The sequence below is a fragment of the Salvia hispanica genome, chromosome 4 (genome assembly GCF_023119035.1).
Source record: "Salvia hispanica cultivar TCC Black 2014 chromosome 4, UniMelb_Shisp_WGS_1.0, whole genome shotgun sequence".
Lineage (NCBI taxonomy): Eukaryota > Viridiplantae > Streptophyta > Magnoliopsida > Lamiales > Lamiaceae > Salvia > Salvia hispanica.
This window is the reverse complement of record NC_062968.1, coordinates 49,962,925-49,987,497: the sequence shown is the minus strand read 5'-3', so window position 1 is coordinate 49,987,497 and position 24,573 is coordinate 49,962,925. Positions and strand designations below refer to the sequence as shown.

General features: G+C 37.4%; 5 protein-coding genes across 7 annotated transcripts; 3 read left to right on the top strand and 2 right to left on the bottom strand.

Moving 5' to 3' along the window:
- Positions 1 to 562: 562 nt before the first annotated feature.
- Positions 563 to 3,615, top strand: LOC125221995 (peptidyl-prolyl cis-trans isomerase CYP21-3, mitochondrial-like). Its single transcript, XM_048124366.1, has 8 exons — positions 563 to 776; positions 1,091 to 1,274; positions 1,714 to 1,753; positions 2,123 to 2,173; positions 2,508 to 2,593; positions 2,780 to 2,917; positions 3,003 to 3,153; positions 3,238 to 3,615. The coding sequence occupies exons 2-8, from the start codon at positions 1,123 to 1,125 to the stop codon at positions 3,319 to 3,321; spliced, it is 702 nt and encodes a 233-aa protein (XP_047980323.1). The 5' UTR covers positions 563 to 776; positions 1,091 to 1,122; the 3' UTR covers positions 3,322 to 3,615.
- Positions 3,616 to 3,680: 65 nt separating this feature from the next.
- Positions 3,681 to 6,001, bottom strand: LOC125221994 (pentatricopeptide repeat-containing protein At1g02370, mitochondrial-like). The gene is made up of 2 exons (XM_048124364.1): positions 5,714 to 6,001; positions 3,681 to 5,045 (listed from the first exon to the last, which is right to left on the bottom strand). Exons 1-2 carry the CDS (start codon positions 5,969 to 5,971, stop codon positions 3,816 to 3,818), a joined length of 1,488 nt encoding a protein of 495 aa, XP_047980321.1. The 5' UTR covers positions 5,972 to 6,001; the 3' UTR covers positions 3,681 to 3,815.
- Positions 6,002 to 7,466: 1,465 nt separating this feature from the next.
- LOC125218557 (pentatricopeptide repeat-containing protein At1g02370, mitochondrial-like) lies at positions 7,467 to 9,870 on the bottom strand. Its single transcript, XM_048120243.1, has 2 exons — positions 9,550 to 9,870; positions 7,467 to 8,850 (listed from the first exon to the last, which is right to left on the bottom strand). Exons 1-2 carry the CDS (start codon positions 9,805 to 9,807, stop codon positions 7,624 to 7,626), a joined length of 1,485 nt encoding a protein of 494 aa, XP_047976200.1. The 5' UTR covers positions 9,808 to 9,870; the 3' UTR covers positions 7,467 to 7,623.
- A 4,529-nt stretch (positions 9,871 to 14,399) lies between these two features.
- Positions 14,400 to 18,963, top strand: LOC125223097 (cylicin-1-like). Of its 3 annotated transcripts, XM_048126072.1 has the most exons (8): positions 14,401 to 14,819; positions 15,647 to 15,894; positions 16,033 to 16,193; positions 17,074 to 17,677; positions 17,768 to 17,868; positions 17,958 to 18,047; positions 18,408 to 18,535; positions 18,649 to 18,963. In XM_048126072.1, exons 2-8 carry the CDS (start codon positions 15,747 to 15,749, stop codon positions 18,791 to 18,793), a joined length of 1,377 nt encoding a protein of 458 aa, XP_047982029.1. In that variant the 5' UTR covers positions 14,401 to 14,819; positions 15,647 to 15,746; the 3' UTR covers positions 18,794 to 18,963. The 3 variants fall into 3 exon arrangements, with proteins under 3 accessions (XP_047982028.1, XP_047982027.1, XP_047982029.1); XM_048126071.1 differs by having other exon boundaries at positions 14,400 to 14,800; positions 15,647 to 16,193; XM_048126070.1 differs by having other exon boundaries at positions 14,400 to 14,819; positions 15,647 to 16,193.
- Positions 18,964 to 22,816: 3,853 nt separating this feature from the next.
- On the top strand, positions 22,817 to 23,721 carry LOC125217595. The gene has a single exon (XM_048119115.1). The coding sequence runs from the start codon at positions 22,854 to 22,856 to the stop codon at positions 23,580 to 23,582; it is 729 nt and encodes a 242-aa protein (XP_047975072.1). The 5' UTR covers positions 22,817 to 22,853; the 3' UTR covers positions 23,583 to 23,721.
- The last annotated feature ends 852 nt before the right edge of the window (positions 23,722 to 24,573 follow it).

Genomic DNA, 24,573 nt, shown 5'->3' with positions numbered 1-24,573 from the left:
AAAAATTAAGAAAGAAAAAATACTATATTTATTTTAATGAGATAAAGTCATTTTGAATATAGACTACATTTTGCATATAAATAAATGAGATCATTGAGCAAAATTGAAACTTTATGATTTAATATATCAATTTACATCTAATGGAACATACGAATTTGACTAAATTTTATGATTTATAATTTTAAATAACTATTAACACCTGTATATAATACTATGCGATAAATGATGATTTCCTATTAGTTGTTTAAACATTAGAGCATCCGCAATGGTGCTTAGGCCAGCCATAGGCCAGCAATAGGCCAGTCATTCTCTTTCCCTGCCACGTCAGCTACACTAAAAATCCACCTGCCACATCAGATTTAGGCCACCGCAATAAAAATAATTCATATTTGGATTTTTGAAACAAATGAAAAGGTTTAAATGAGGATTAGGTGAAAAACGTACTGGGAAGGAATAATCGTATTAGCAGACCATTAGCTGTTCAATGAAAAATAAAAATTAAACTTGAAATTAGCTGGCTAGTAAATACTCATTCAATAATCAATATTGATTAAATTCATTCCAGAATTTCGAATTTTCTTTCAACTACAACAAATTTTCTCTACAGTGAAAAGGAGAAAAGAAACGAACAAAATTTTGAAGTAAAATTCAAGGCGGTCGTCAATTTTCCTTCTTCGACTGCGGAATTCGCCGATTATTTTGTTCGGAGATATTTGTAGAATTTTATTCATCGTTTCTTCGACTGCAGAATTCGCCCTAGCATAGATCAGGATCAGGTATTCTTCTCCTTTCAATTTTGTAAACCTTAATCTCGTTACCGATTAATTACTTTTCTCGTTCATTTTCTTAAATTTGAACTAGTCTAGCTTATAAGTTGTGAGGTTTTAAGATTTTTCCGAACTCTTCGTTTATAATCGGAATATTAGATTTCTTAAATTGCGAATAATTTCGCGTGGATTTAAAGTAGGGTGTTGATTTCCGGTGTTTACGATGTGGCGTTGAAGTATGCTGGCGTTGAATCTTAGGTTTTGTTTGTGTGCTGCCGATGCTTTTTCAATTTCAGTAGTTGATGTGTGATTTTGTTCTGTAGAGCTAGAGATTTGTAGTTTGTGTCCGATCATAATGGCGAGGATCAAACCCCAAGCTCTCTTACAACAGAGTAAGAAGAAGAAGGGGCCAAATCGAGTCAGTGTTGTTACAATTGCAATTTACGGCCTGATTGTTGTTGTGGTGGCGTTTTTTCTATTTGCTTCCTACAGACACTGGACTCGAAGGTATTATTTCTGTCTTCTCCTTTTATCTTTTGTTATATTTTTCAATGCTCAGTTGCAGTTTCAGTAAACTATTTATGATTGGTTTTTCTGAATTGAATGTAGTGGACGAGATAAATTTTATGAGAGTATGTTGACCTAAGATGGTCTGTGTTAACATGAGAGTGTTTAGGTTGATTTCTTTGGTGCTTGTAGTGTAACTAGTGTTACAGAAACATAATTTTGTTAAGGACATTTTGTCCACAGTCTACTATAAAATGTGTGGCCTTCATATCTCATTGAACCAAAATCGACCAATTGATTATGTAGTAAGTAACTATGAAAATGCTGAAGGAGTTAGAAGATTTTTATGATCCATATGTTATATTCATTCTGCTAAAACATAAGGTTTACAAATGACCTATACATTGTTTTTCTTACCTCTTTTCTTTGTCTTCCTCAGATCAAAATACCCGATAGAGGATACATTCTCAAGTGCAGAGGTAGAAGGCTTGAAGTAAACTCATTTCTGCACTAATACTTACTCCCTCCGTCCAACAAAATATGTCCCATTTTACTATTTTCGTCCATCCCATAAAGTTTGTCCCACTTGGAATCTTTCCAAAAATAGACATTAAATACACCCCTCAATCTCCTCACACCGGGTCAAACTGGGACAAACTTTGTGGGACGGAGGGAGTAGTTTACTTTGAAAATGAAGTTATGGTGCTGCTGATTATATGGTCATAAGTTTATTTTTCTTGATGTGAAAAGCATCATATGAACTTCCTTCCTAAATCACATCACGTGCATCACTTATGCTCTTGTATTTATTTTCATTTTCTTCTGAAATTGTATTTATGTATTTGCAGCATGATAGTTCATTTGGAGACTCGAAGAAAATTAGCATCCCCAAATATGCTGTAAGTTTCTTGATACATTTTCTGATTAATAGATTAACTGATCAGTGGTTTCGCAACATTGAATATTTTCATGATGCGGTCAGATTTTGTGAGCATTTATTTTTATACATCTCACAGTTTCATAGCTGGAAATGTTATTGAGTTTCTGTTCTGGTGTCAGTTTCTATTAATGGCATCAGTTTCTATTAATGGCATAGTTTTAGTTTAACCAGTTTGACACTAATATATCTAGTCAATTCCCTTGCTATTGTTGGACTTGGCAGTTCTCCGTTCAATCTGTTCTTTTTAATTTTTCTTTGCCTTTAATGGAATATGCTTACACATTCATTAACAGGTATTGCAAACCTCAAAAGGCTCAGTTACTGTGGAACTTTATAAGGAAGGCTCTCCTGAAGTTGTTAATGAATTTGTTCAGGCATGGTAGGTTCCCTGCTGATTACTTGAACTATAACTACCCTGCTAAAGTTATTTTACTTGATCTTATGTTCGTAAGCATAATCTAGCCAAGTTGGTGCTTAAGATATTCTGATCTGCTGTTACATTTTCTAAAATTTCAATTTCTGAAATCTCGTTGTGCATGATTTCATTATCCATTATAATTTGCAGCCAGAATGGCCACTTCAAAGGAATGCTCTTCAACCGTGTAATAAAAAACTTTGTAATTCATGGAGGTGATGCTAATAGACCTGGATCTACTGAAGATTGGACTTCTAGGGGAAAGCATTACAATCAACTCGATACAAGGTCAGCCTTATGCAAGATCTCGCATGCTCTCTCAAAGTCAACTTACTCTTGGAAACTATATCTACTGATTCATATGTTTTTATAGCCTGAAGCATGAAGCTTTTATGCTGGGCACTTCCAAGATAAGACCTGATGGTGGGGGATTTGACCTTTTCATTACAACAGCACCTATACCTGATCTAAATGAGAAAATCAATGTATTCGGACGTGTTATAAAGGGTGAAGATGTAGTCCAGGTAATTAGTTCTGTTTCGAAGGGCTTTGTTTTTTAACCAAGACGACATTCACTATAATTGCCTCACTTTGGTGTTGAAAATCAGGAAATTGAAGAGGCAGACACAGATGAGCACTATCGCCCTAAAGCCCCCATAGGGATCACAGACGTGACCCTGAAAACAGAATAAGTCATGGAGGTAGAGTGGTTTGTGATAGCGTAGGATGAAAACCATCTGATAATCAAGGAAGGGTCTTGCGATTGAGTCACTTTCTGTTCTTGTAACCTCTTCACCTTGTCCCATTAAACCCGATCGAGCTCTCATTCCCTGCCTTCCACATTCATTTGATCGATTTGTATAAACCTATTATCTGTTTAGCTTTTAACTTTTGAAATTTTGTTTCAATTTGGTTCACTTTGTGTATACAAATTGGCATTTGTAGCGCTATCTTTTAACGACTTGGAAGAAACGTCCTCTACAGAACTGACTCGTTCCTTTGTTTCTTTTAATTGGACATTGGTATACATATGTTGACTGTTTCTCATCAATTTGGCCAACTAGTTTAAGCATATATATTGCGTCTCATATTCCACATACAAAATGATGACAATTACCAAAAAGTTTCTCCACAAAATTCAGAGGGGATGCTTTTCAAAAAAAACTTATTTGCCACGAATTTTCATTCAAGAGGAAACGCTCGCGACCAAGTCCTCAAGCTCACTGCTTATTTCAACTCCATCTCTCTTGATCCTTTCACGTACATTGTGTAATTTTTGCCCCGCGTCAGAGTAAATCTGAAGCAACATCTCGTAAAAATGGTCGTTGACACAGTTTATCCTCTTCATCAACTTGTATAATTCCTCAGCGCCCTTTACATCCCTCTCTAACTTGAAGCAGTCCAAGAATCCATCTATAGTGTCTTGCCTAGGTTTCCACCCGTGGTTGACAGCTTCGGACGTAGCTTTTTCCATGATCTTCATAGCCTGCTTCACACCATGCCTTTTCAAGTAGAAATTCACCAACGTTTCACAGGCATAGAAGAAATGACCTTTTGATTTGCCGAGCATGCTCTGAAGAACTGACTCGGCTTCTTCAAGCCTGTCATGCCTCAGATAAGCTCCAATGACTGTACTGGGCAACCTAGCATCATAATTGGAGCAAACTTTCTCCCATTCCTCGAAGCATTCCTTCAACCCATCGATATCATTGAGATTATCTAGAGTTCGGATCATGGTTATATAGTTCATGTTCCAGATCACGTTACAGCCTGACTTAAGAGACTTCCAAACACGATGGACATTGTCAAGATCACCCATTCGAGCATATATGCTTATCATGAAATTGTATGCAGCACGTTCATGGCCACCAATCTCCTTCTCAAGAGCTTTCAGAGCCATCCTAGCTTTTTCATGGTCTCCAGCTTGGACGTAGATGTTTGCCAAGTTACTATATGTCGTCCAGTTAACTAGCTTGCTGTTCTCTACTGTCATCTCCTTCAAAACTCTTTCCACTCCCTCGAAATCATTCAAATACGAATAGCTGCTCATCAACAAGTTGCATGTTGATGTGTTGGGCTCAATATTCGCCTTCTTCAGTTCTTCCCCCAAGCGTATCGCCTTTTCTGGCTCCCCCAACCGTATATGCATCATCATAAGATGGTTAAAAGGCACAGGTGTGTGTATCATGTTTTGCTCAGTCATTTTTTTGAAGAGATCTAATGCTTTATCATCCATCTTCTCAGTACAGTAGCAATTTAGAAGTTTTTCGTAAGTGCACCTCACCCTACTAGATGGAGGCAGGTCGTTGAAGTAATTTTCAGCTGCAGCTATGCCCTTAACTTTTGCAATCGCCCAAAGATGAATCGCATTATCTTTGGGCTTCAAGACAAACTTTTGAGCCATCCACTCCCCAACCTGAATGTGTTATGCACAACAGAAATCGTCTCAAGTCATAAACATTATCTACTGACAAAGGACAACGAAGATTCTACAATCGCACATTTTAGTGACCGAAATAAAACCTTGTTCAAGGTAACCACATCTATTTCTTAAACGATTGGCTGGAATTCTTCAAATACAAGACATGAGGCCATGTAAAATGGCCCAAAAAATCTCAAATACAAGACATGACACCATCTTAAAGGTCCCCAAAAGCATAAGAGTAGTGTCATTATACTTCCATCAACAGCACATTAAGTATGTCAGCTCCAAAAGACTAAAGATTCTCAATATGAAGCATCTGTTTAGTTGGCTTAAATATAGTCTAAAACTCAATGCTGCCAAAATCTCTATAATCATCTTCAAACAAAGTATATTACTACAGTGATAGGCAACAACACTTGTACAAATTCTTATCCCGTAAGATTATGAATACATATTAGCAACAAAATTACATACTACTAGAAATGATTCTAGATTTAATGAAGTTAATCGGTTCAAGCAGAAAATTAGCGGCAAAACAATCTCTACAAAGTAACAACATTAAGGGAACCTAGAATCTGTTTATCAAAGAGATGTCTATAAATCCTTGCATATAACATACAAATCGAGTTTTATTACGAATATGCGAAAAATCATAGAACCTCAAGAATGTGGCGGTATCGTTTGAATCTGCGGAAGGCCTTGATATACTGATCGAGCTCAGCTTTCTTGACGAATTTTCCCCCCTCCTTTGTGTAGTCATCAATGGCAGTCGCCACCTCTCCATCGGTATATCCCACTGCAGACAATCTCTTAAACAAATTGAGCTCCTGCTGCTGCGGCGGCGTTCTAGGTTTGGGAGAGAAAATTCGTACCAACGCAGATGCTCCGGCGCGCAATTGGGAGCTTGGAATTGCCATAGAGGGCTTTAGCCTTTAGTTTAGGTTGAGGTTTACTCTGCTTTGTAGAGCACTTCTCCTAGTGCTCTTCCTAAAAACTCCCTTATTTCTCCCTAACTCCTGCCACATCAGCACCAAAATTTATCCCCAATTTTTAAACTTTTAGCCAACTGTTCCAATGGTTTCTCCCTTATTTCTCCCTTATTTAACGCCGAATTATCGCCGAAACACACCCAAACTTTGTAGAGCACTCCCAGTGCTCTCCCTAAAAACTCTCTTATTTCTCCCTAACTCCTGCCACATCAAGCACCAAAATTTATCCCCAATTTTTAGTCAACTTTTAGCCAACTGTTCCAATGGTTTCTCCCTTATTTCTCCCTTATTTAACGCCGAATTATCGCCGAAACACACCCAAACTTTGTAGAGCACTCCCAGTGCTCTCCCTAAAAACTCTCTTATTTCTCCCTAACTCCTGCCACATCAGCACCAAAATTTATCCCCAATTTTTAGCCAACTTTTAGCCAACTGTTCCAATGGTTTCTCCCTTATTTCTCCCTTATTTAACGCCGAATTATCGCCGAAACACACCCAACGGCCGGCGATAACTCGGCGATTTTCGGCTAAAAATCGCTGAGTGTTATCGCCGGACCATTGGGAGTGCTCTTACTCTACAAATGGCAACGGGAGAAACGCAAGTGCGGATTCAGCGATTTAGACCATCCCAAAACTTATTCATTAAACCATTTTTTAGTGACTAAAAATATTTAAAATGTAATTAATTCTTTATCTAAAGATTTATGGTGATATTATTTTTGTTACATACCATAAAAACACACACCCTGAAGTTTTTTAATAGCACACTCTTATTATCAATATCTATATAATTAGAACAATAACTTTCTCTTAGCATAAAAATCAGTCAAATTCAATTCATTGATTTTGTGATCTAATGTTTAAAATTTAGTAGGATTACTTCGTAATTATTAGCAGTATTATACTAGAAGTAGAGTTTGCATTTGATTACATCCCATTAGGAGTATATATAAAAACTCATGTCCCCACCTCACCTGCGCTGGCGTCTCAACGGGACAGGTCACGGAGGTCCATGTTCGGTTCGTCTTGGTGGGACGGGACCAAGCTCCAATCCGGCTTCTGTTGCATGTGCTCTAAATTGAAAGTAAATTTTCATTTTTAATACGAGACCAATTTTCATTTTGTAGATGGATGAAAATATGATTTTTATAAAAATAATTTAAATTGAGGGAATAATATAAAATTAACTTTTGGCATCAAATATTATAAAAATACACTACAATATTATAACAAATCGATCAAGTTATGTATCTACACTGCACTACAACATTATTCAAATGCTTCATCATCATCAATTATTCCATACATTTTGACCGTAACCCGTCAGAAAATCATAGATTTGCAAGAACAAGCTAATACAATCACACCAACATGATCCGAGTTAGTACACAAAAATTTACAGTTTATGCTATAACAATTCATATCAAGAAGAGAAATCAAATTCTACTACTGATGATCAATAGACAGTCAAAATTTTCTCATCAAATGTGTCTGTAAAACTGGAAATCAGAAGAAAAATTTGAGAGGCTTTTACACCTGCTTGACCTCCCAACCACAAACTTGCTGCATTATTATTTGCATCACGGACTTGCTAGCAACTGCTCGATATCACTGCTTAATTCAACCCCATCTGCTTCCATCCTCGCACGCATATCGAGCAAGGTTTCTCCAGAAGCTTTATATGTCTCAATTAACGACTCGTACAGACGGCCGTCCACACAGTTTACCCTTTTCATCAAATGGTAGAACTCCTCGGCAAGACTTACATCTCTCTCTTGCTTGAAATAGTTCAAGAATTTGTCTATGGTTTCAGATCTAGGTTGCCACTTATTCTCGTGAGCTATGGATGTAGCCGTTTCCATGTGCTGCAAAGCTGGTCTAATCTGATTCTTGTTCAAATAGAAGATCATAAACTGCTCCCAGGCATAGACGAAAGGCCCTTCTGATCTACGCATCGCGACTTCAAGAACCGCCTCAGCTTCCTCGCCCATGTCATGCCTTAAATAAGCGCGGATAACTGCAACAGCCAACTTCAGATCGTAGCTGGAGCACACGGCCTCCCATTCCTTGTAGCATTTTGTCATCCCTTCGATGTCGCCCAGATTACCAAGAGCCTGAAGCACGACTAGATAACTTCTGTTCGTTGTGACGGCCAATGTTGACTTCAAGGTCTTCCAAACACGGTGAACAGAATCAAGATCAGATACCCCAGCATACAAGCTGATCAAGAAATGGTATGCCTCACGATCATGTGAATCCATTTCCTTCTCTACATTTATCAGAGCCAACTTAGCTTTTTCTTGATATCCAGCCTTGATGTAGATATTCGCCAAGTTACTATATGATGTCCAATTACATTGCTTCTCATTTTCCAATTTCATCTCTTCAAAAACTCTTTCTGCTCCTTCAATATCATTCAGATTTGCATGGCTGTTCATCAATAAGTTGTAAGTACACGTGTCTGGTTGGACATTCCCCTTCTTCATTTCCTCTCCCAAGATGAGCACCTTCTCATATTGCCCCAATCTACAATACATGGACATAAGATTGTTGAAAGGTAATGATTTGAGAACCATTCTCTGTTCAACCATCTTAGCAAAAATATCTAATGCCTTATCAGCCATCTTCTCGTTACAATAGCAGTTTAGAAGCGAGCCATAAACGCAATGGACCACATTACTTGGAGATAGGCTATTGAAGTAATCTTCAGCTGCAGCTATCCCCTTCGCTTTTGCAGTCAGATCCAAACGAATTGCATAATTACTGTGATTGAAGTTAAACTTCCGAAGCTCCATCCACTCCATTATCTAGTATGTGACATAGTAAACATATCAGTACCCATCCTACTACAACCCCCCCCCCCCCCAACACACACGCGCATACAGGCACATCACACAAAAAGGGGGATCAATTCCTTCCCCTAGTCAAACACTGATACTATCAAATGAAAGTCAACCGAAAACCAGCACTAAATAGCCAGCAACACTTCAGAACTACAATTCACTGACATTGGTTCCTAATTTTCAAGATCCTCAGTCTTGCACAGCACTGTGCTGTAGCAAAAATTGAGCTCACAGCTGTAGTGCATTGGTTCAGTATCTACTGCTCATGTTCAGTTTTATCCACAGCTTAGGAACTTCGACCAAAAACAGGATACAAAAATTTCAAATTACTTAATTTTCATTCATTTATGAATATTTCTATCAACAACTTCTTCAAAGTGGATAGGAAACTATCCAAACTAGAAATTGAAGCTCGCTTCCTCAAATTCTAAGCCAGCACTAACTTTAATAATCGAGTCAAAACAAATTATACCAATTCAATCACTCAAAAATCCTCAAACAAACACTGTATAATTAAATATAATCCGAACATCTTACGTTTTCCATTGCCATCCTTTAGTAAACCTAGTTTGAATTTAAAATCTATTTTGACATCGAGTTCCATCGTGAATAATAAAACGAATTCGAATATGCAGACGAAACGCGCGCATAAATTATACGCACCTCGAGAGCGTCGCGATATCGTTTATATTTGCGGAGTTCGTTGATACACCTCTCGAGCTCAACTTTTCTGATGGTTCTTCCCTCGCGTATGTAGTCATTTATGGTGCGTGCCACCATTCCAGGGTTGCGCCCCAAAGCAGATAATCTCCGATACAGACGGTCTTCCTGTAGGGGAGCTGCCGCGGCTTTCACCTCCGTAGAGAGCCTCCGGACGAATGTAGGAGCCCCGGCGGCCAATTGACGGCTGAGATTCACCATGATCAGTTACCCACTATGCTAGTTGTTGGTTAGGGTTTAGCTGACTGAAACTATTGGAATCAATGCTGGAAAAGAAATGCGACTTAAACCCCAAAAGGAATAGTAAAAATGTAAAATAAACTAGAGTACGATCAGTTTGACAGTTTGACTTAGAGCATCCGCAATGGTCGGCTAGCGACCGGCTAGCCGATTCGTCATGCTAGCCGATCGGCTAGCCGAACCATTGCAACCGGCGAGGCGATTTCGGCGAGCGGATCGGCTGTGCCGGGCCGACGCTTTGCCGGGCGGGCCGAAGCGTTAGCTCGATCGGCTAGCCGCCATTGTGGAGGCCCGATCGGCCGCGCCGATTTTCGCTTTTTTTTTTATTTTTAAAATCATATATAACGCGATTTTCGTTTCATTTTCATTCGCACCACTTGTTTTAACGAGTTTTCTATCTCTTTAACTTTCTGTACAAGAGCATCATCGAACGATGAGTAACGCGGGTGGTAGCGGTAGTGGTAGTGGTAGTGGTAGTGGTAGTGGTAGTGGTGTGGATCCCGAGGAGTACGAACGGAGGATGAACGAGGCTATGGAGGCCTACATGAACCGCGGGATGGAGCGGTACATGCGTATGGTGGAACAGCAGGCGATACCTCGCCCTCCACGAGTTGTCCACCACCGAGCGGTTGATTGATCGGGATCACGTAGCCGCACATCGGCGGCTGTACGAGGACTACTTTGCAGAGTACCCGCGGTTTCCCGCCAACATGTTCCGGCGGCGTTTCAGAATGCGCAGGGAGTTGTTTATGCGCATCGTATGCGTATTTTGGGGTAGCCGGGTCGAACAACGACCTCAACGTCCCGAACTCGTCTCCCCTCTTCAACGAGAAGTGCCAGGGCGTCGGTCCAGCCTGTCTCTTTTGTGGCCAACGGCAACCGGCATGATACGGGCTACTACTTGGCGGGTGGGATATACCCTCGGTGGCCGGTCTTTGTGAAAACGATCCGACAAACAAGTGATGAAAAGAAGGCCTACTTTGCCAACGACAGGAGTCGGCGCGCAAGGACGTGGAGCGCGCATTTGGTGTGCTCCAGTCTCGATGGGCGGCAATCAAGGGCCCAACGCGTTTGTGGGATGTCGGATGCGTTTCCGAGATAATGTACGCCTGCATTATCCTGCACAACATGATCGTCGAAGACGAAGGCGTACAACCGACTAGTTGGGTCAAGACGATGAAGCCGGTCCAAGCCACGGAACGGCCACCCCTAGTGTACGACAGGGGGTACCTCTCGATGAAGCCGGCCGACTCAAGGAATTTGCCAACATGCGCCAAGTGGATGCTCATATTCAACTCCAAAAGGATATAATTGAAGAGTTGTGGGCACGAAGGACTGCACGACGATAGTTTTTTTTTCTTTATTATGCATGTACTTTTTTTTATCTATGTAACTTTTTTAAATGCAATTAATGAATTTTCCCGTATACGTGTCTAAATTTAATTCCGTATTTTAATCGGAATTTTAATTCCGTAAATGTAGTATATTTTGAATTGTTTTTATTGCGGCTGGCCTATGGCTGGCCTAAATCTGACGTGGCAGGTGGTTTTTTTAGTGTTGCTGACGTGGCAGAGGAGAGAATGGTTGGCCTATGGCTGGCCTAAGCACCATTGCGGATGCTCTTATACTCATTCCCTTTCTTAAAAATAGGGACATTTGAAACTGGACGAGTTTTAATGTAAAATTTAGTAAAGTAAGTGAGAGAAAAATTGGTAAAGTAAGAGAGATGGAGAAAAAATTAGTAAAGTAGGAGAAACAGAGAAAAAAATAATGGAATTAATGTTAGTGGATTAAGGAGTCCACTTTATTAGGGAGGTGTATAAGGATCTAAAGATTTCCAAAAATGGAAAGTTTGAAAGTTGTTATTTTTAATAAACGGACTAAAAAGGAAAGAGTTGCTATTTTTAAGAAACGAATGGAGTATATTTATCCAAAGTACTGCTACTACTAAAGGTAGGATGAACGGTTAGTCCGTGGGGTCATTCCGCAATAGCCGACTAAAGGTAGGACGAAAAGTAAGATGTCCCGAGGTGGGACGAAAAGCAAGATGTCCAAAACCGGACGTCCTACCTTTAGTCCGCTACAAGGGCGGACAAAAGCACGAGCGTCCTAATTTTTTTAACTTTTTTATTTATACTCAATATTTACAACTCATTGCACCTCATTTTTTTAATATTTGATAAACACTTATAATTAAAATGAATTAATCGTATTTTTCGATTGTTTTATTGGCTAGGGCGTCGGCTAGTCCTAGTGATGTGGCAGTGCAGTGATTAGTCTTAGTGACGTGACGGGAGATATTTTTGGTTAGTCCTAGTGCTAGGCTATTGGGATGTCCACACTATTGTGGACTATAGTACTTTCTCCGTTCAACATTTAAAGAGTTATTTTGACTCAGCACGAGTTTTAAGAAATTGTTTGACTTCGTGAAGAAAAGTAAAAAGAAAAAGTGAGTGGAATGTATGACCCATTTAAAGTACTCTCTCCGTCCCGGCTAAGATGACACATTGCTTAGCCGGCACGGGATTTTAGGAATTATTGGTTAAAGTGTTTAATTGGAGAGAGAAGGTGGGTGTAAGTATTAAAGTGGAGAGATAAAGAAAGAAAGATATTTTAATAGGAGTGAGAAAAAGTGGTTGAGTGTATTAATTAGAGAGAGAATGTTACCAAAAAAGGAAATGTGTCATCTTAGTTGAGACAAACTAAAAAAGGAAAACGTGTCATCTTAAGCGGGACGGAGGGAGTAGTACTATTGGTTTGTGGGATGTGAGATCCGCATACAGAAAGTGGAATAAAGTAAATGATTTTATAAATCATGGACAAATCAAAATGACAAAAATATTCTTTAAATCATGGACGAAGGGAGCACGAATTTTTTATGGTATCGTGGAAAGGACTTTTTATTGGGATCAAAATACCTCAAGGCTATTTTTTTTATAAGATAAAGAACCAAACACTTTGATTCATTCATTTTAGTAGACTATAGCATTCACTACTAACCGCGACAAAAAATGTCAATACAAAATTAATCGTTGACATTGTATTGACATTTTTTATTGTTGTTATAATGTCATATGTTGACATCTTCTAATAATCCAGATAATTAGAGCTTGTACTTAATTTAGAGTTTTCATTTGACCATAGTATTACGTTTCCCTTTAGACCATAGTATTACATTTATACACTTATATGATTTTATATTAATATTTTGTACTTTTAATTTCATTACTATTCTAAGCAACCCGTTTACAAATTGAAATTGACTCCATATGTCAACATATTAAAAACAATAATATTTTATACATTACAAAGTTTTGATTTTTTTATCAATTGTTCATTTGTGTATAAAATTATGTCTTTAATGATGTTCAAAATTATAACAAATAGAATTTTTAATTATAATAATAAGTACAGTAGTATTTTTATTGATCATAAATTTTTAACTAAATTTATAATTTAAACAATTATTATCTCTGAAAAATTCAAATTTCATCACTGTAATAAAAAAGAGAGATTTCGGAAAAAGGAATCATATTCATTGACCTTCCGAAATTCAGGATTAATTTCGCTGACCTTTCGGAATATGGGGCCAAGGCATGTGAATATTTTAGAATAAGGGATTTTTTATTTTTTCTCTTTTTCTTATTCATTTTTCATGGTATTTCCCTCGGTCATATTTATGAATTGACATAATTATCCACCTGATTTAAATCTCAATTCTTAAATTCTTCGACCAAAATACTAACTCTTCTAGTAGTATATGAAAACAAAATAAAAATTTTGAAAACAAAAAAAGATTCACGTTTACATAAAACAAAATCTTCCGTCCGCCCTCCTCCTCCCCTCCTCGGCGCCTCCACCCTCCTCCTCCTTCTCTTCCACCGCGTATCTGATACTTTTATAAGTTTGCACTTGTATTTGATGCAACACTTTTATTTTTCTGTGCATGCTCACACACACTCTCTCATATTTTAAATTTGTGGGATTTGCTTTTCTTTCTCCTGCCATACGTTTTTTAACACCAAATTTCTTGAATAAAAATCTAATCTTATGAGCAGTAGGTCATTCATTTTAGGATAAATTTTTCAATCTTTTTGAAATAAAATCTTACCTGAATAAAATAAAAGAAATGGGAGTAGATTATCCATGTGTCCGTAAGTGTATTTATTTTATTTTCAGAAATTTAGAAGAGTTTTAACGATGGGTAGAAGATTTAAAGAATTGGGGTCAAATTTTATGTGGGTAATTTGGTCAATTTATAAATATTACGAGGAAAATCATATGAAAAATGAATAAGAAAAAGAGAAAAAATCAAAAATCCCTTATTCTAAAAAATCCACATGCCTTGACCCCATATTCCGAAAGGTCAGCAAAATTAATCTTAAATTTCGAAAGGTAAGTGGATATGATCCTTTTTTCTGAAATCTCTCCATAAAAAAATACTAGTACTACTAAATGCACATGCGAGAGGCATAAACTACAAAAATAGGAGAGGGTGCGCAGGGTGATATCCTGCGCATATAGTTGCAGCATAAATTTGTTGAAGAGAAAGAGTTAGGAAAAAAGGAAGCTAAAATGGGGCAGAGCAGGCCGAGTCAGCTCGCCAGGATCTTACTGAGTCGCGAAGCCGAGTCCAAATATCCCCCACCCAAAAACAAACACACAAAAATTTCACACACAAACAGGTGTGGAAAAAATGGAGAAGAAATTGGGAGTCTTCTTTACTACTACTACTATAGTAACCCCATATCAACAACAGCCTCTCTCTCTATCTTCTCTAACCCTAACGCAAACATCCAAACGCCCCTTTTCTTCCCTCTCCCTCTTTCTCTCTCTACTATTCGCACGCTTTTGCGTATCCATCTGCTTCGCCGACTCCATTCTCTCTTTTTCCCTCGAAATTGTACAACTCCTGTTTTATCCTCTTCGTCTCCCAGCCTTCGGTCGTTCCGTTGTACGCCTTCTCTCGTTGGGTAAATCTTTGTTTTTTTGAGTTTCGTCTTTTGTCCCGACGACATTCTGTGTTTGGGGCTTCGATTGAGCCGGTCTCAATTTTGGGAATTATAGTGAATTTTGTTGGTTTGAGCTGTGTTGTGGAATCTGGTTCTGCCGCGATCGATTAATGTGGGGGTTTATCGTGTATGATGTTTTTTCTCTCTCCGTGGGACGATTTGGGGATGTGTTTCTGTATAATTTATGGGGGTTTGGAGTGGAATGTGTTCATTGTTGGTGTTTTTGTTTAGTTGGTTATGTTTAATTATGTTCAAGCAAAATTGAGATTTTAAATTGGCTATTTCTGCATTCTCCCTCAGTTAATTAAGCCTGTTTTGGCATTGATTTAAGTGTATCTATTGTTTGTTGTGCAATAATTTATTATTTTATGGATTCTGTTTACTTACATTTATCTTTGCTTGTAATGGCTCTGTATCAAAGAGATTCCCACGCGTTTCTGATTTTAATTCTGCTTGATTTCTTGATTTTACTCTTTTAGTTGGTTGGGTGGTGAAGACTTAGGGCTTTTGGTGATGTTTGAGTTCGACTATTGGCTATTACTGCATTTGTTGTTACCATTGTTGTCCTTGTTTGCTTAATCAATCCCTTCGTGGTTAGTGGTTACATAAGCCATGTATGTCACTGCAATGCCATTGGCTTCTTCCTTGTTCTATACATTCCTCTACACACTACTTAGAGCTCAATATTCGGTCACTTTTTGTGTGTGATTCCTGAATATATTTGCAAAACTATTCTTCCCTTTTTGTGTCTTAATCTAATCTAATGGTTAGTCTAAAAACTTTTGCAGAGACCTTGAAGCGCCTAGGGGTTTGTGTACTTCAGCTTGATTTGAGTCTTTATAATTTAAACATGTACCACTATTGACTTTGGAGCCAGAATCCGGTTTAATGGATCAATCTAGGGGGCCTTCAATGGAGGGTGCTGGGGCTTCTATAAAAAAGAGGAGAAGCCAAACATCACGCCGACCTAGACCTGAAGGACAACCACTCTCTGATCAATCTCCTTTGTCAGTGGCACCAGGTTCAGATGATATGGGTAAGGTCTCTAGTGATGAGAATATTGGTGATGGAAACTCTGGGGGGAAAATGTTCAATTTGAGTCAGTGTGTGTCGAGATCCTTACCTGTTGGTGGCTCAAATGGTGCTGCAAGTAATGGTACATGTAATGGAGCAGGAAGTGAGAATAGACCTAAAAAAGTTAAGCTGAAGGTTGGTGGCGTGACACGCACACTTCAGACTAAATCTAGTTCTAATGGAGAATCGGGGAGTGGGTCTACAGCAAAAGCCAGTCACTCCTCTGATAATGCCCAGCCACGACAGAGGCTGATCCCACAGGTTGTCAAAATTGCAGCTTCTGTAATTGAGATTCATCTAACTTTTTTTGCATACAACACATTTCTTAGCACAACTGCCTTGGTCTTAACTGTTCGCACATTTAGCTGCTGAACTAGTGAATGATTCATGCACTCATCAAGGGAAATAAGTTATTTGTGTTCTTAAGAGCGTGCTCTGCTTATATTTTAGAATGAACTCGTGAACTTATTAATGGATATCCCAAAGCCATTCGTATCCTAATTTTGCACTGGATGTTAACTACTACCTCCGTCCCTTAAAAATTGAAACTTTTGAAATGGCAAGGGTTTTAATGCACAATTGGTAAAGTAAGAGTGATGAATTGGTAGGGTTAGAGAGAAGAAGAGAAAATTAGTACAGTAAGAGAGAGGAAGAGAAAAAGTAGCGGAGATGGTGTTAATGGATTGTGGGGCCTACTTTCTAAAATATAAATTTTAGAAAGTTTCTATTTCTAAGGGACGAACCAAAATGGAATAGATTCTGTTTATAAGGGACGGAGGTCGTAATAATCTCTCCAATTAAGCTGTCTTTTGTTGGTTTGATGTTCTACTTGTGCAGTGGGCACCGGATAGAGTAATATGGCTTGACAATTGTTATTATTGATTAATTGAGTTTCTTCTCATGGCTTCAAATTATTACTACCTTGATGATTCTGAAGAAGAAAGGTACTTTTACTGTGTTGAAGGATAAAAAAAATAAATACTCTGTAGTAAGTATGATGATATGAGGCTCATTCATTAAGGGGAATATAGTTATTTTTTGGTAAACAAATCTTTTTGCATTTAAGTTTGCGGATTGTGATTTAACATATCTTACTATGTGCTGACTCTGTCATTGGCATGTTATCATTTTAAATTTTTAGGAAAGTTCTGATGAATACCATTCCCCACCTCTCAATAAGAAAGCCACCTTAAAAGGTGTTCCATGGAAAGATTTCTCTAAAAGTAGTTTCACTTTTGGGAGAGAGGATATGGGGAAGACATCGGCGAAAAATTCCATTGAGAAGCATGGAGATAAGCCGGATGCAGTTCGTAAGAGCAGAAGGGTTCCTAAGAAACGAGTTTTGGATGGGGATTTTGATGAAGATGACGATGATGAGATAAGGTATCTGGAGAAACTGAAGACTTCAAGGTTTTCTGGATATAAGGATTTGGAGGCACAGTCAACCAGAAAATTGCAGAAGGGTGTGAAGAATGAAAATACAGAAGATACTGCAAGGCGAGATTCTAGGAAACCCAGATCTGGAGACACGGACTATGAAGAGGAAGACGAACTTTCCTCTGATGGCGATGCTGAAGGGAAGAAGAAGAAAAAGCAAAAGAGGGATCTGACAGAGTTACCATCAGAAAACAAGAGAGAGATAGCTCTGACAACTCGTCAACGAGCCCTTCTAAGCAAGGATGCCCCAGAAGTGGGTGCAAGTCAAATTGAGTTCCCAAACGGGTTACCACCGGCTGCACCTCGAAGTGAGTACAAATCCTCTTTCCCTATGACCCTTTTGATCGCTTATTAGAATAAGCAGTTTGAATTTGTATTTGTTAATTTCAACGACTCAGAACAAAAGGAGAAATTAACGGAAGTAGAGCAACAGCTGAAGAAGGTGGAGGCTGCTCAGAGACGTAGATTGCAGAACGAGAAAGCTGCTCGTGAATCAGAGGTTAACTCTTGCAAATACTAGTATCTCCACTGCTTTATGTAGCTTAAAAGCAAGATGTGAAAAATAAGCTAATTGTTTCAAAATTGTAGGCAGAGGCGATCAGAAAAATACTCGGTCAAGATTCCAGTAGGAAGAAAAGGGAAGAGAAGATTAAGAAGCGCCAGGAAGAATTAGCACAGGTATTTTCCTTCAAACAGGATACTTTGAATGTGTATTAATTAAGTGATGATATCCCAAATCTGCTAATGGAAGCTAATACTTCTATTTTTGCCATCAATAAAAACTGAAGAACAAATTTACTACCTGTCCAGTTCTTAAAGGAAGTACTACATTATCGATTAAATTCATTTTAGTTCTTATATTTTTAGGTTATAAACATTTCGTCATAGTAACAAATGTGGATCATTTTTGGTGTGTTATCAAAGATCAAAAGTATGCAGAAACAAGAGTTACAATGAGCTCTGTAAGTGTATCGAAAAATACACTGATCTTGTAATAGAAGTTAACACTAGTCCTTTTCCTCTGCTAAAATTGAACAGGGGAAGGCGACGAATGCTCAAATGCTTACATCAAACACTATCAGGACAGTCATGGGACCTACGGGGACTACTGTCACATTCCCTCAAGACCTGGGCTTGCCCAAATTTTTCGAATCCAAACCTTATAGGTAAGATTTGTTTTGTTGTCTGCATGGATAATATTGCTATTTAGACCCTTGGTGAAATTTCATTGCGATTTGGTGAAAGCATAGATTGCTGAGGCCCTTTTTTGAAATTTCAGCTATCCACCTCCTCGGGAGAAATGTGCTGGGCCGTCTTGTACCAATGATTACAAGTACCGCGATTCAAAGTCGAAGCTTCCTCTTTGCAGTTTGGAATGCTACAAGGCTGTTAATGAAGATATGCACACTCAGAAGGCTTGCTAAAAGTATGGCCTTTCTTTTGTCAGTTAAAGAGATGTGGATTGTGGGGTGATTATCTCTCTACTCCAAGTTTCCTTTCTCAAAGGTAGAAAGATAGGTTGGAAATGGGCTCTGTAATTGGTCCTCTACATGCAAAGATTTTGTTTTTTGCAGGAAACTTCCATTTGATCAAATCGGAAATCATTATGTTTTTGCTATTAAAAGTTAAATGATCTCTTGGCATTTTAGAAAGGTTAAAGGATTTGCGGATCACTTAACTTTATTGCAGTATTTGTAAGTCTTTTTAATAAGAAAGTAATTCAATATAAAAGAGAATCGTATTGTGGCTCGTGGTAAAGTACTACCTCACCGGAAGAGAAATAAATCGATGTCTGAATACTGATCATATTTGAAAATGTGAATACGCAATGTAAAATTTTCTCTTAAATCTGACAAAACTCATTTCGAAGTTTATAAATTCTTAAAGAATGGATAGCATGTGAAAATGCAAGACTGCTGGTTTGGCTCTCATAATTATACGCTTTCATCTTTTGAAAAGCATGAACTATTTTTTTATTAGTCTGTACCCGAAAGATATAAACTCTCTTTAGAATAGTTAAATAACATATTATTCGTACACATCATTTTATTTACAACTTATACAATACATTAGTAATGATGTGGAGTACGCTCTCTGCTAATACTACTTACACTACTCTCTATTTCTTTCTTATTTTACTAATTATACATTAAAACTCATGCCAAATCAAATATTTATATTTTTTCAGAAACGGAGGGAGTAGTATAAGATAAATCTTCAAATTCTCAAATATAGGTATTTTAATTAATAATATTTTTAAATTTAATAATTAAAAATAAAAATAACTAAAATGCCTCAATTTTTTGTTTAAATTGATTGGATAAGTGAATCTCGTGCACTTTTGAAAAAGTAGAACATTAATAAAGTACTCCATACTTTAGTCTCACTGTACACGCAGACCTGCTTTTAAATTAATCACGTGCCATATTCACAAGTCTAATTCAAATTAAAGAAAATTATCTGCCCGCACGTGTAAAACTCAGGAACAATTAGGGATGTCAATGTAGCCCGCGACCCGTGGACTAGCCCGAATAGCCTCCTAAATTTATAGGGTTAGGGTCGGAAATTTCTAGCCCGATAAAAATAAAACCCGATAAGCCCGTACCCGATTAACCGCAACCCGTTAGGGCCAGACCCGAAAACCCGATGGGCTGGCCCGATAACCCGGTAAAATTTATATTTTTCAATTTTTTATTCCTAATTCGACACGTCATTGACTAATTTTATGACATAGATAACTACAAAAAGATAACTTTCAATTTTATGGTAAATATATAAATTATATATTGAATTTTTATTAATATAATAATTGTTAAATAAATTAATCTCACTAAAAGAATATTTAAATTTTTAACATGCATTAAAATTTCATGAAATATCACAAATATTATTATTTTATGATTGAGTTTAAGCATATATATCAAATTTATCATAATTAAATATTTTATATTTTATAAATATAACTAATTTTCATCATGATTTATTGGATTGTTCGAGCCTTAACCTTATCGGTAGCAACCCGATTAACCCGTCGGGCTAGCCCGAAACCCGAGCTTTTAGGGTTAGGGCCGAACTTTTACAACCCGAAAGAAATCACAATCCGACAAGCCCGCACCCGATTGACCCGCAACCCGAGTAGGGTTGGCCTGATTGACATCCGTAGGAACAATCAAACATTCAAATTACTCCACATAATAGTAATACGCTGTAATTAAGAATCTACACACACAGATCCCTTTCAAGATGAGAGATTTACAGCAATTGTTCCCCCATGGAAGCCACTCTTCATGAAAGCCGTGAAGGAGGAGGAAGTGGGAAGTTCCTCGAGCTCATCGTAGAAATCTTCTCCTCCGATTTCAACACAACGCAACCGTGATCGTCGCCGCCCGGCTTGCCAGGTGTTTGAAGAATTTCCTCAAAGGGTTCTCCGCCTCCGCCCACTGCGTGACCCGACGTGGAATTCAGTGGATCGTCTCCGGAACTCGGCGGTGGGACCTCGATTTCATCTGGGTTTGTTTCTGAATGAGTTAAAAATGAGACTCCTATTCGTGACAGTATTTTGGAAATTAGTTAAAAATAAACACGTTGAATTAATAAATGAAAACTTGCGCTAGCTATCATTATTTATTTCTTTGTAACTACGTTTATCAAAACTAAATGTATGAAGTATATAGACGGGCGGTTTTACTACTATAATATACTATAATATTTACTACTATAATATACTACCATTATTTATTTACTACTACAATATACAAACAAATAATTTAAAAATCAAAAGTTATAGTAGTTTGAAATTGAAACTCTTTCATAGTAGTATATTTTAGGAGTGTCAAATGTAATTGAAAATGATGTGTTTTTACAAATTTGAAAATTTACTATCATGGAGTAATATTAAATTTACAACATTACAAGCAAATTACCATAATATAAGAATTTACCATTTGATTGTCTAGTATGGAGTACTACCTTTTTAGCGAATTATTATTCTTACTTTTAAAAAATTATCACATATTATGTGGCAATTTATTGACTATTACATTAATTATAAGATCTTGTGATTTAAATTTGATCATGGTTAGTTGGTTATGCATTTGGATTTAAGTCAGTTTTGATTTGAACTATAATTACTGTAATTTATTCTTGTAGATAAATTCGATTTTACATCTGTAGGAATTGACTGTTAATTTAGTTAAATATGAATAGACTTTAATTTAATGAAAAAAAACTAATGAACAGATTGATTATTTTACAAAGTTAACAATAAATTATAAATGCGGACGTCCGCTCCAAAACTTTCAAAAAAAGTTTAGCTACTAGATGGCAGATGCCACTAAAAGATTGATTTCTTTTGCTGCAAAATGACGAGTGTTTCGTTTACTTTATTGTAAAAAAAAAGTTAATTAAATTCACAATGATAATACACGTGCACAACGTGTAAAACTGGATATGGAGTACTTAGTATTTAATTTATTAATATTTATCAGGATAAAATTTACTATAAACGTAAATTGTTTACATTTTTAGATGATGTATTGTATATACATGTCCATTTAAACATGGATACTCCTTCCGTCCCAAGATAAGTGACTTGTATTTCTTTTTGGGTGTCCCACTATAAGTGACCTATTTCTATTTTTAGCAAAAAGTCATCTCTCTTACTTTATTCTCAACTTATTTTATTCTCTCTTCTCTCCTCTACTTTTCCATCTCTCATACTTTACTACTCTCTCCACTTTAACTTATTTAAATATCATTCCTTAAATCCCGTGCTCAAAAGAAGTAGGTCACTTATCTTGGGACGGAGGGAGTACTATTTAGAAGATCACGCATTACATATACTACTTTCTTTATTCCTTATTAATGTAATCGGGCTGATATCTTAATTTTCACTATCTGCTATTATTATGATTTGTGGACCCGTTTAGTTTGCATAATTATATTTCATGATTAAATACTATACTATATATTACTACTATTATATTTATTTATAAGATTAAATTTCACAACTTAATTCTGGATGGATAATCATATAATAGTGAGTTATAGTTACCTCATTCAAAAAAATTATCTCACAATTTAAAATTCTAAATAATAATAACGTGATAATGAGTCGTAGTAACAAACCCGCAAAAAGATGGATTATAATTTATTATCAAAACTATTACTATTACATATGAGAGACTGAGACTACCAAAATATTAATGACAGATTCAATCTAAAGATGGATTATTAATTTATTATCAGAATTATTACATATGAGAGACTGATACTACCAAAATATTAATAACAGATTCTCTTCTAAATCCATTGCATATATCATTAAATATAATTTAAATCCGCGTGAGTGAAATGGTGACAAATTATTAGAAACTGAAATATATTTATATATTTAAATCCGTGCGGATAAAATGGTAACAAGTTATTAGAGACTTAAAATTGTTTCATATCTCTAATTAAACCGATTCTATTTCGACTGAAAAAATGAAAAATCAGCGGTGGCGCGGTGCTGCCGCCGTGGAAGAGGGCGGCAGGATTATCGCAATTACCTTCATGAGCCTCCTCCTGCCCCTCTCCTTCCTCCTCCTCGCCCGCCTTTCCGCGGCCCGCTACTTCTCCGCCGCCGCCGTTAGCGGTCACGAAATTTCCTTCCTGACGTCTGTTTTCGTCCGCCGCAACACAACGCTGATCCTCAGCTTCCTGGTGATCGCCGTGGCAATTGAAACTCTTTTACGCGGTGATAAACGGCGTCGTTTATGGGTTGCGTTGGTGATGATTTCCCTGATGCAAATTTGCCTCAGTTTAGGGATTCACGGCGGCGCCGCCGTCGCTGAGATAAGAGGTTCCGCGGCTGGGAATCTAGTTTTGGCGAGAAGAGCGGTTTTCGTGTTGGGGCTGCATGAGGTGACGATTTTCTGGCGGCGGAGCGTGGTGGCGCCGGTGGTGGACGATACAGTGGGCGGATTTGGGTTGGTGGAGGAGGTGATTTTGGCGGCGGGGTTTGGTAATCTGTGGTGGAGGAGGCTGAAGGATGAGGCGGAGGCGCTGGTCGAGGTGGCGGGTGCTGTGGGGTTGCTGTTGTATTATTTGACGGCGGTGATTGGCGGAGTTAGGGTGATCAAGGGCTTCGCGTGGGCAGCGAGATGGATTTGCGGACGTCGCCGTTGGCGTGGGAAGAAAGAGGTCAACGCCGCCGTCAACAGTCCCGTTTAAGCTAAAATATCTAAATCCTTTGGGTTTAGATTTTCTCATTATGACATTAATTACATTTTCGCTTTGGCTTGCAAAAGTTAGCAACTCATTTGGGAAAGGTGATGTTTACGGGATTCGATTCTAATTAATCAATCAAACAATTTAGTAGTAACTAACAAACCTTCTTGTAATGCTTATTTAATTTATGTTTGTGCGTATCTGTTTCAGACTATGTAATTGATAGTTAATAGCAGTATATAAGAAAAGCGCGTATAAATTAAGCAGCAGTAGTTGAAAGGAATCCGTGCATTGAAATAGTAGTACTAGTATATAACTCATTCAAAAAAAATAAGTAGTACAGTATATATTTTGATGGGTGTACAATAGGTTGCTAAATAAATATAAAATACAATTAATATTTTATATAGATAAAAAAGATAAAATTGAAATCGACATATAAGTTTAAGTTTATAGAGCTAGACCATATCTTTATTATTATATGAAAGAACTGGTTAGAGACTCAATGCAGAATGCATGTAATGCCACAAGATTTACCGTATGAAAGAACTAGGTAGCGAGATGCATATGATGCTACAAGATGTAAGTTGTAGTACTGTGCAAAATACTCACGCCCACAATATTAGTCATATTTGGTATGGAGGTTTTAAGAAATATAAAGAATAGTGAATTATAAAAGTTAGAGGAATATGAAGTCCACTTGTTTATACTCCCTCCGTCCACAAAATATGTCCATGTTTGACTCGACACGAGTTTTAAGAAATGTGAAGAAAAATGAGTGGAAAAAGTTAGTTGATTGTAGGTCCTATATTTATATATTAGTTTTATAATAGAATGTGAGTGCAATAAGTGAGTGGAAAGTGAGGACCATTTATCAAAAATAGAAAAAGAAAAACAAAGTGGACAACATTTTGTGGACAGACCGAAATGACAAAACTGGACAACATTTCATAAACAGGGGGAGTATTAATTTTATAAATTCGCAAATTGTACG

What these genes read in the sequence shown, in the direction of transcription:
- LOC125223097 (XM_048126071.1), top strand. Translation starts at nt 15,747, where the DNA reads ATGGATCAATCTAGGGGGCCTTCAATGGAGGGTGCTGGGGCTTCTATA. An exon ending in GACAGAGGCTGATCCCACAG is followed by an intron (nt 16,194 to 17,073) that starts GTTGTCAAAATT and finishes TTAAATTTTTAG; the next exon opens with GAAAGTTCTGATGAATACCA. An exon ending in GCCAGGAAGAATTAGCACAG is followed by an intron (nt 18,048 to 18,407) that starts GTATTTTCCTTC and finishes AAAATTGAACAG; the next exon opens with GGGAAGGCGACGAATGCTCA.
- LOC125218557 (XM_048120243.1), bottom strand. Translation starts at nt 9,807, where the DNA reads ATGGTGAATCTCAGCCGTCAATTGGCCGCCGGGGCTCCTACATTCGTC. An exon ending in GATATCGCGACGCTCTCGAG is followed by an intron (nt 8,851 to 9,549) that starts GTGCGTATAATT and finishes GTCACATACTAG; the next exon opens with ATAATGGAGTGGATGGAGCT.
- LOC125217595 (XM_048119115.1), top strand. Translation starts at nt 22,854, where the DNA reads ATGAAAAATCAGCGGTGGCGCGGTGCTGCCGCCGTGGAAGAGGGCGGC.
- LOC125221995 (XM_048124366.1), top strand. Translation starts at nt 1,123, where the DNA reads ATGGCGAGGATCAAACCCCAAGCTCTCTTACAACAGAGTAAGAAGAAG. An exon ending in TACAATCAACTCGATACAAG is followed by an intron (nt 2,918 to 3,002) that starts GTCAGCCTTATG and finishes ATGTTTTTATAG; the next exon opens with CCTGAAGCATGAAGCTTTTA. An exon ending in AGGGTGAAGATGTAGTCCAG is followed by an intron (nt 3,154 to 3,237) that starts GTAATTAGTTCT and finishes GTTGAAAATCAG; the next exon opens with GAAATTGAAGAGGCAGACAC.
- LOC125221994 (XM_048124364.1), bottom strand. Translation starts at nt 5,971, where the DNA reads ATGGCAATTCCAAGCTCCCAATTGCGCGCCGGAGCATCTGCGTTGGTA. An exon ending in GATACCGCCACATTCTTGAG is followed by an intron (nt 5,046 to 5,713) that starts GTTCTATGATTT and finishes TAACACATTCAG; the next exon opens with GTTGGGGAGTGGATGGCTCA.